The sequence below is a fragment of the Anopheles darlingi genome, chromosome 2 (assembly GCF_943734745.1).
Source record: "Anopheles darlingi chromosome 2, idAnoDarlMG_H_01, whole genome shotgun sequence".
Taxonomy (NCBI): Eukaryota; Metazoa; Arthropoda; class Insecta; order Diptera; family Culicidae; genus Anopheles; species Anopheles darlingi.
The window spans coordinates 51,097,181-51,107,137 of NC_064874.1; the positions used below are offsets into that span (position 1 = coordinate 51,097,181).

The window sequence follows — 9,957 nt, forward strand, 5'->3', positions numbered from 1 at the left end:
TCCTCTTTTATGATTACTTCGGCATAATTAGTATCGAAGATTGTTGTAATAATGTAAAAAGCGCATATTTTACCCAATAGCATAATGATTTTTTCAAGTTTTGCATAACATTTCGCTCTATTGAAGCGTTAAAATTGCGTTAAACAATGATGTACTATATTGCAGCCTAATTAGTGCCCAAGGGACATAGCACTACGCACGCCACGACACAATGATCTTTGAACTATTTTAGGACCTGTCGATAAGTGGGATGCATCCGAGAGAAGGGATAGAGCAGCGAACCGCACCAAGCGGGCATAATTGGTTTTTGTTTATCCTAAATATTTGGATATTTTTGTTTTTTCATGAACAAAATGCGATTTAAATTCAACTCCACCGCAAGAATTGCAAGCAGTAATGCTTGAAGAACGAAGCAGACAAAAATAGGACAAATATTAGGCACAAGCTCACAGAAGAGACGAATATCCTATGCGCTAGAAGTCTCTTCCACGATCCTTAAATCCTCTACCACCTTACTAAAGCAGGCAGTACTCTCAATCAACATGGGTCTCAACAAGGCCTTTTACAAGAATATTTTTAATGCCCACAAGTGGACTGCTGCTGATCACACGCCGCTTGTTTATGGGATATTTTTTTATGAGAGAATTGCTCAAAAGGGGTCACTTTAGTTTTATAATAATCAATACCATAATATTTCGTCGCCCGAGTTGCAACAGTACATCATCGATAGAAAGCATTCGTAACATGATAAGCAGCATCAAGAAGCGACACTAGACACAGGATACGTTAGTTAAGCAACGAGTTCGCAAGGTAACAGAAGCTATGTACTTGTTTGGTAAAGTTTAGCTTTGGTGGTGGTACTTAATACCACACAATTGGATCGATCAGTGGAAGGCAAAATTACGATCTTCGTTCTAAAATGAGCCAGGATATTTTTTGGGGTTTCTTTCGATTATTTATTTATTTATTCGTCATTCATCTCAACTATCAATGTTTATTTATTAGTATTTATTAGCCAATCAAAATTATGTTCTGTCGCGTTCCGTAGTTCGATATTATGTGAAGGTATAGCATAATGAACTTTTTCTTGCCGATTACTAATGGAAAGCACACGATAAATTGCATTGATGTTTAATGTAACATTCTTTTTATTTCTTCATCGACATAATTTTTCCCATGACAGCAGAAAAAACGCAGAACGAGGAGGGTATAGATGCGAAGTACACGATATGCTTACAAAAAGCAATATTTTGGGATAATGAAGTTCATTTGGATTTGAAAAGATTAAATGCCTTTTTGAGGATTTTGTATTTTTAACGACGAAGCATTTGAAAAAGCTTTATTCTAGCTTCAGATGCACAATTTTATAAGCCATAATTATCTAGATAATTGCATATTTCAATAAAAAAAAATGAAAAAAAACTGATGAATTATGCAGGGGCACCATCTCGTCATCGACAACTATCTCTAGCTGCAGGCTATGCGCGTCGCTGTGCCGACAATTTCATATCCATAGCTATGAGTTAAAATTTTGAACGTGACTGAGAGCCAGCCAAAAGCCAAATAAGAAATTAGTAGGAATTGTTTTAAAATTATTTATGTTTTAAAACATTGCGACAGTCGTCTTCCAGAACACGAATGATTTATATTTTATGTTTTATGCTAATTCACTTGTGTCGTTACGAGTTCTTTCCAGGATTACCACTCACGGAAGCTATACTAAAGTTACAGCTAATTTTCGAACAGTTATCTTGTTCGATCGAAATTGTTGTAATAATTTTCGAGGGATTCGAAGATGATAGAATATTAATAGCAGTAGATGTAGGATTTTGTTGACAATATTTTTTTTAGTTTTATACATAACGCTACACTTTGCAGGCTTTTTGAGTCAAACTTCTTGAGACTGCTAGAAGAAAAAAACCGTTTACGTCATGTGCTATCATATTAAATGATTCATAACAAACATTAAAGGGACCGAGTAAACACAATTAAAGAAAAAATGACTTACATATATCTGAAAAAGCGATTGGAAGTTATTTGCCAAATTAAATTAGCAAACGTAATTTTGAATTAACCATTTATAAAATACAATTTCATCTGATGCATAAACAAGAACAAACGTCTATATATTTTTTATAAAACAGCTAAGAGCAAAAACAATAATTTGATTCAAATATAGCAATGAACAATGGTCTCACACAACAGAACAGGGTTAACACAAAGCCAGTGTTAAAAAAAATCTGCAGAAGAAAAAACACGATTGACGAACGGTTCTGCAAATGGCAGTAGGACAAAGGTTCATGAGACAATAACATAAATTTGCAGATCTTTTGATCTTGAGAAAACACATTTTTATACTGGAATTTGTCGTTGTGTCTAGTTTAGAAATTCTTCCTGTGAACTTTTGCTTCGCCAAACTGATGTAGAACATTTTCTTTTATTTTTTTGTGCAGTTTTTATTGACTACTATACTCTATACATTTGTTTTTTCTTTATTCTCGCACACATCAGTTGGGGGTCTATGAGAAGTTACTTTTCCAGGTTTAGAAATAAGAGTAATTGTAATTGCACGATTTCTAAAAATAATTCAAAAAAATATCGAGCTTCACTAATTTATTATCTAAAGCGTATTGCAGGGATTGCATGCATTCCTAGCAAACGGGCAATGGAAAATAGAACAGACAAAGTAAGAATGACTATTACCGTATGGGTGAATTAGAACTGTGTAACACTTGTTAAGATGCATCAAAATCAACTTGAATGCGAAATACATTTAAGCAGAACACACCACACAGCAATTGTAAAAAAACGATTACAACAAAACATTTGATACGGCTGGCGAATGTGGATCAAAATATTAATGAAACCTGTGCCTAGCAATATTTGCAAGCTATTTCTTCAACATCAATCCCAAGACATGTTTAAATCTTTGTGCGTTGAATAATTTGATGAGAATATAAAATTGAAATGCCGAACGAACGTATATTGAAGAATGTAATTATCTTTAGGTACATCCAACGTAATGTAGCCCAGTTTTACGCTTCTTTTTTTTTTTTTGTAAAAAAAGGGCATTGTTCTGATCTGTTGTTCGACTAATTGTTATGGAAAATGTTCAGTGGATGCAGAACAAACAACCGTTGACATGAAAAGAGCTAATCGGTGAAGAGTAATTGATATAATATTATAATATGTTTGTGCTGATAAAAATGAACGATCAATGGTGGATTAATTTCTTATTCATTTAGTATCATCGCGTAAGATAATGCATTAATTAAAATATTATTTTTATAGTTGGACATTTTCAAAAACAGTATCCGACTGGAATGATGCTTTGATATCGAAAACAGTTATTGAACTTCAACGAAACTCGAAACATAGTTTGGAAAAAAATTGAAGAGGGTCTGATTTTTTGAAAGTTGGTTTTAGTAACGAGGCAATATGATACAAGAGCGCATCGATATAAATCTGAATTTTGTGAATCTTGCATCGAAAATCAAGATTAGTAAAGTTTTAACTTCACATTGAGAATTTATTTGCTTTATATGATCAAGAAGAGTGTCCAGCGATTTCTTGTGAAAAAAGAATAATTTTCGTACTGTTAGTTAATGTTTCAGTAGAATAAAAAAAGAATTGAAATTGTTGCATACATTTATAGCTAATCCAAATTAAGAGCCTTAAGAAAATGTGCTGTCTCCAAATCGATCGGAGTATAAAATAATGAAAAACCCCAATCGAATTAGCTTTTTCGAGAATCATGTTTTACTAGACATTTGTACGGAGTATTACTTTTGTTCTAAATGAGCAAGTTGCAAAACGGTGAGATATATGGAAAAAAAAATTAAAAAAACTAAAAACTTTCGTACATCAAATGAACACCATGAATGTCGATAGTAATGCGTTATTAGTGATAAGAAGAAAACAAAAAAAAAACGCAGATCCTTAGCCTTTGTGGAAAGAACTATTGTGAGGGAGACGAATTAAGGAGCAGCACGGAAAGTATAAGCATTTTATTGGACATATATTACGAGCCGATGAACTGAACCTGATGCATTGCTCGAATCGAACGATGTGCAAGAATTTACGGCCAAGCATTTGTGCGCAGTTTTTGAACTGAATTTTAAACGTGCACCATCACCCTTGTGCATAAGTGCATTTTAAATGGTTTGGTTCGACCTATTGTTACAGCTTCACGAGTTTAATTTTAACTTCAGTAAAAGGCTATGTTTAATTTAAAAACATTTGTTCATTTTATACTTTTCAATCAATTTCGCAACGTTTTTGAAGAAATATTTTGGTTAGTAAACTTACTTATTACATGAAATATATAATCATTTTGAGTGATTTAAAGATAGGAAAATACATCCTGGGAGTTTTTTTTATCAACCTGCTGCCTTATACCTGTTCACACCCGGAATAATACGTTACGGTTTGCATGAAACGTTTTTACCTGTTACAATACACAAGCAGGAGCAACCCGACGAAGATCACAGCTGGTTACGAGAATTATTAATTACGAGTATACTGTTTCTTCTTTTTATGAATGCTGAGTTTTTCGGGAAAGTAGTTTTAAAAACTGAGACCAAGCACTTAATCCTCCCATTTATTATCATTAATCAATTGTAATAAAACTTTTTGTGATTGTTTTTTATTTCTACCCATCCTCAATATTTTGTTTTTTTCCGTGTGATCGGTGATCGAGAACATCATCAATAAGCATCAATCGTTTGACTTGAGCGAAAGGGTGTTGATTTTATGAAATATGAACTCTTACTGAATTTTAATTACTCGACCTTTTCCATTTGCTGCAGTTAAACCAGCACAAATGAATACTATCTAGAAAATTCAAGAAGAACAGAGTCTGACGTCGTCGCCTCAGTAATGTGGGGTAGAATGTGGATAGCAAAGCAATAAGCAAAGGCAATGATAAAAGGAGGCTAACCAATGCAGCAGCAAAAAAGCATCTAATAAAGCATGGCATCGTAATATGCTCTCTTCAATCATTGTCCACAATCATAGATTCACAATCAAAAGAGTAGGGAAAAGATGCTGAACATATTGTTTTACATGCACCAAGATGAAATTAACTCAATCATACTCATCCTTTTGTGGGGAAAAAGTTGTTAGGACCAAACTATAATAGCAAAAAAAAAACGCAATTCTATTTGAAACAGCTCAGATAGCTGCTGCTTAATGAACCATTAAAACAACAATCATTAAATATTATGGAGGCTCCTGCAAAATGGAGCTGGAAGTAAAAAGAAAGACAAAAACATGAAACAGTGTTGCGCTACATATACAATCCGCCACTCAGAACGCGCTGCATGATACTATTTATGGTGTCACGAGTTGACGACGCTTGGATAACCAGTTGTAGGATGCAGGCATACGAGTAGAACGAAGTGTCAAATCATACGCGGGGAAGTCAGGCAAAAACTATTTAAAATGAACTTAATGATCAAGAAGCGAAAGTTGATATATAATGCTTATCCAAACCCCCTGGATCAGTCTATATATTTACATATGCTCTGGCGTTTCATTCTTATTGCTATTCTGATTCAAATAATGGAAAATTACTATAGTCAGCATCACAAGAGGCAAGCCAACGTATAAAGACAATGGCGATGCGAAACAGAACGAATTGAAACTACATTTTATCAGCCAGTTAGTTATAGTAAAGCATTCTACACACAGTACGGAAAATACATCAATCAATAAGCAGATCGATCAACACAGGTGCTGATCGTTCTCCACTCATCAGGCATCAAACGACACTCCAAATCAGCGAACGGCTTTTCTTCCAAATTGTTGTTCACATTTGTTATTCACCGCACTTGAGTAAGGGAAGGGGTGGAGGACAGGGGGATGAAAGGAATTTTCAAACAGGTACTTCAGTAACATTAACTACAAGGAATCGAACAAAAACAGAAACTACTTACCACTTGCATACTCTATAGATTCGTCAGACAATACAGCCGAAAGGGGGAGGTGGGAAGGAGTAGATACAAATTATTAGCAAGGGAAAGTAAAAGTGGGAAAGTCATATATACATTTTTGTATACTTTTAACAACTGAAACATTTTCTTTTCCATATATTGCCCAATCAAACATTTCATGCGTTTCATTGATTGATAAACGTATGAGTGACGGAGAAGCTCATGGCACCAACGGAACACAGGATAGAAGACATACGAAAACCCAACCTCTTGCAATAAACAATCCGGCAACCTAACTTCCTTGATGAATCGAAATGGGCCCGAAAAAGTAGCGTTCTCTTTGGATTCTCCGCGTTCCATTATTGTGTCAAGCTTGCTCCGCGATCATAACCCGTAGAAACAGAACTGGGCGCAGTAGAATGGGAAGCAGAGTTACGTAACGATGGACTTTCTATTAACGCGAAACAATAACTTAAACAATAATGAAGGAGAAAGCAGAAATCTATTTATTCCTCGATCAGCAAAAAACTCTTAAATGTTTCCGTACTGATCCAAACACGCAAAGAGAAGCAGCAAACAGTATAATAAAAACAGTTTAATCAAAAGCCGCTATTACCTAGTCAAACTATTGATATGTTGCATCCGAAATGGGACATGTTGTGCTAAGTAACAGCCATTAGCACGAATAATATGAATATTACAAATATGTTATTTATTCGTGTGAGGAAACCTCTACCTACCTTCTCCATGTTTGTTGTGTGTCCTTCGATCCTGCCTGTAATCCTACTTAAATCCGGAGGTCATTGAGGGGTAGAAGAAAGATGGCTTATCACGGGGATAGCTAGTGAGCCATTGAACAACATGGAACAGTAAAGAAATGGTCACATTAACAATGTAATTGTGTGTTCAACCGTTTTATTAATACGATTTGCAACAATCACCGCCGCGCTAAGCTGTTTAGCGAGTTCCCTAGCTCACTCATAAAGTTTATTGAGTTTCTACTAAAATATAAAAAAATGATAAAAATTAAAAAAAAAATTACTAAGCCCTTACACACTGACTAGACTTCGGTATTGGTATATACTATACAAAGTCTTAGCAGCATCTCCCGTATTCCTTATCTAGTTGGTTTCTGAGTTTAACACTATTGGAAAACAACAATACATGCAAATAACAATAGCTTAGCTAAAATGAACTTCAAGAGGGTAAGTTATCAATTTCAGTTGTTCCTGGGTTTTTCTGTTTGCTGGTCAATGAGCATATGAGCTGTTCATGCGATATTGCGAAGAGCCAAGTATTCGGAATTACAAACTGTTTCTCAACTTATCACACGCGATCCGCTGTCCGAATGCTTCGTTCACATTTATTCGGCACTTTCGGCTGATGATCTGCCAGTTACTACTCTGTTCTGCTGACTCTGTTCCCTACACTTGGATAGGATAACGGTTCCCCAACACCGGTTGTTGGACATTGGGTTTGTATGTCTTCGTCGTAATTGCATTGCGGCAAATAAATGTTATATTTCACGAACCATACGTCGAGTGCTAGGCACTTTCTCTAACGATTCGTTTCTTAGCCACATACTGGTAGAGTCCCATCAATGATGATATACTTCCGATCAGTCCAACGTGCCACGTTTGAAAACAGCCACCCCATAGCATTCCCTTCGGTAGTGTACTGCCGGCATGGATCAGGTCCAATGTTAACCGCAGAATAGAAAGGGCTTCCATCCGTTGCTTTACCAGTAACATCCGAAATGCTTGGCTGTGAACGGTGTGGAGAGAGAATCATAAATAAGAGTGGCTCTTTTTCACAGTTAGCAGCGTACCTGAACATACCTTGCTTTATTTTCCGCCCTATCGATACAAGATTTGTGCTGCTCCATGACGGCAAAGCTGCGGACAGTTCTGTAAAGTTTGTCATAAACAGGTAATAAAATTTAATTAGTACACGCCCAAACTAAGTCCATTTCATGGCTTCAATAAGAGGCTAGATAAAATGTGGGAAGCGTTGTGTCTCTAGGAACCAAGGATCGTGGTGCAATGGACAAGATAAATTCCCTTGGGTGAGGCAGGTAGAGGAATGTTTTGGGTTGAAAAGCCAGTTAATCCGACGCTTAGCTACAGTTTGATAAACCTTCGGTGTGTACGATAACGGCTTCAAAGCGACTCCGATAAACTTACTTCATCAGGTTGAGGTATATCGAAGCCACCCAAAGTACCGAATTGATCGTGTCCCATTTGGTGGGGTTTTGCACGTTCAGTAGATTGTGCTCTAGCAGCCAACAGATCTTATCCACCGGGTAGTATGCGTGATCGATGAGGTTCGTTACGAATCCAATCAGTCCCATCCATCGATCCGGTTCCTTGCTGCCGGTGCCATAACTTAAACTGTAGGCCAACATCGGTAGATCGTCGAAGAGTCGAAGCGTGGCGCGGGTTTGGGACATTTTCGAACTGAAGATGGCAAGCTTTTTCGCCCATTCTGGGTCCTTCTGTGCGTAAAGGCCGGACGCGAGTTTCGTGGTGTAACAGAGAGTTCGAATTATCTGTAAGTTGAACAAATTATCGTTAGAAAGAACCCGATACAAATGTGAAATTGATACAAAGGTTTGCAAACGGGAACCGGTCTACGAAGGCCAGCTGAACAAATAATGCCACGAAAACGCCCAAAGCATGCCACATATTTGTGGAGCACGCGGGGCGCAAAAGTGAAAGTTGTCTTTAAAAGACCCTTTGTCGAATCTAGCCTTCCTTGATCACCAGCCACACCACACGGTGCATTCCGCAGATCCCTTTTCCTATTATTACGTACCTTGTCCCGCCCCGTGTAGCCATCCAGCATATCACAGACTTCGTTTAACATTTTGCACAGGTACGAGGCAGGTTCGTCTCACAATCACACCGATTCAGCTGGTCGATCTCCAGTGACTGCAACGCTCGCTCTTTCGCGAGTTACGCCGAGCCGATAATGGGATAGTAGCGCGTATCATCCGAAATGACTGTAATCTTATCAACGCAGCGTCTTGATACCGCACGATACTCAATCAGCTGTTAACGTAAACTGGTTGATAACTGAATTTTTCAGCAAATTACTGGCACTGTGCCCAACACGATCAACATTTAAGAGCGACTTTCCGAGGGTTTCCGTTCGAGACACGCCGGTTCTAGGGCGCAGATTTCTGTACTCTCTGAGGTTGATTGTGCCTTGGTCCCGGTGGTGTTGCAAAAGAATCCTTTTCCGTAAATTGAGCCCGGTCTTTTTGGGGATCTTTCGCGCTGCGGTTTTTTCTGCTTCTAACACTTTTCCAGCTCACTTTTCCAACGGGAACGACGGCGGTAGTTGCAAATGATATTAATTTGCTGTTCTCATATTTAACTTTATCACAAAATTATCAACATGCACGAAAAAAGGTCAAAAAGTTAAAATTTATCCCTTTTTGTTCAACAGCTGTTCGAAGAAAAAGAACATCAATAACAGAGAGGAGGAAGAAGACAGAGAACAGTGCCACGCAGGCCATTTTTAGCTCTGTATTTTGATTTTTTATAAAATGTTTGCCTTTTTTGAAAAAAAATGTGCATAGTTTATCGACCCTCACTGTAAGCCGAAGCGTTGAAACTGAATTCAATGTGAAGCGCGCTTTATCATTTTTGAAATGTTTATTCAGCGTTTCAGCAGATTTTTGGATTGGTTCTGCCGCTTACTTTTTTGGTTCCTTCCTTCCTAGAGAGAGCGTTTTCTTTCTCTTGGTTTCTTATCCTTTCTCTAACCGCATGGTGGTCCGCATGGGGAGCACCGCAACTACCCCAACTCGTTTCCTGAACGGGATATGGATTAATTTGTGGTCTCATGGGGTATCTGGAGAAAGGGTTTTTGCGCTTGTTGCTGCTCTCGAACCGACTAGCACCGAACAGATCGACCACAACCCAGCGGGGACCTTTCGTTGGGACGAAAATCGGGGAGTTGTATCCCTCTTAGTCGCAGTAGCTTAAAGATAAGCACATTCAGGAGCTGAAAAGAAATA

The 9,957-nt window shown here is 37.6% G+C and overlaps 1 protein-coding gene across 1 annotated transcript; it reads right to left on the minus strand.

Moving 5' to 3' along the window:
- Nucleotides 1-6,837: 6,837 nt before the first annotated feature.
- On the minus strand, nucleotides 6,838-9,377 carry LOC125948344 (peroxisomal membrane protein 11C-like). The gene is made up of 4 exons (XM_049674302.1): nucleotides 8,748-9,377; nucleotides 8,117-8,481; nucleotides 7,772-7,840; nucleotides 6,838-7,697 (listed from the first exon to the last, which is right to left on the minus strand). The coding sequence occupies exons 1-4, from the start codon at nucleotides 8,796-8,798 to the stop codon at nucleotides 7,478-7,480; spliced, it is 705 nt and encodes a 234-aa protein (XP_049530259.1). The 5' UTR covers nucleotides 8,799-9,377; the 3' UTR covers nucleotides 6,838-7,477.
- Between the last annotated feature and the right edge of the window lie 580 nt (nucleotides 9,378-9,957).

Excerpts from the sequence above, each read along its gene's own strand:
- LOC125948344 (XM_049674302.1), bottom strand. The coding sequence starts at position 8,798 with ATGTTAAACGAAGTCTGTGATATGCTGGATGGCTACACGGGGCGGGAC. Across the intron at positions 7,841-8,116 it reads ATATACCTCAACCTGATGAA|AACTGTCCGCAGCTTTGCCG; the intron begins GTAAGTTTATCG and ends CAAACTTTACAG. Across the intron at positions 7,698-7,771 it reads AGGGCGGAAAATAAAGCAAG|CCAAGCATTTCGGATGTTAC; the intron begins GTATGTTCAGGT and ends CACCGTTCACAG.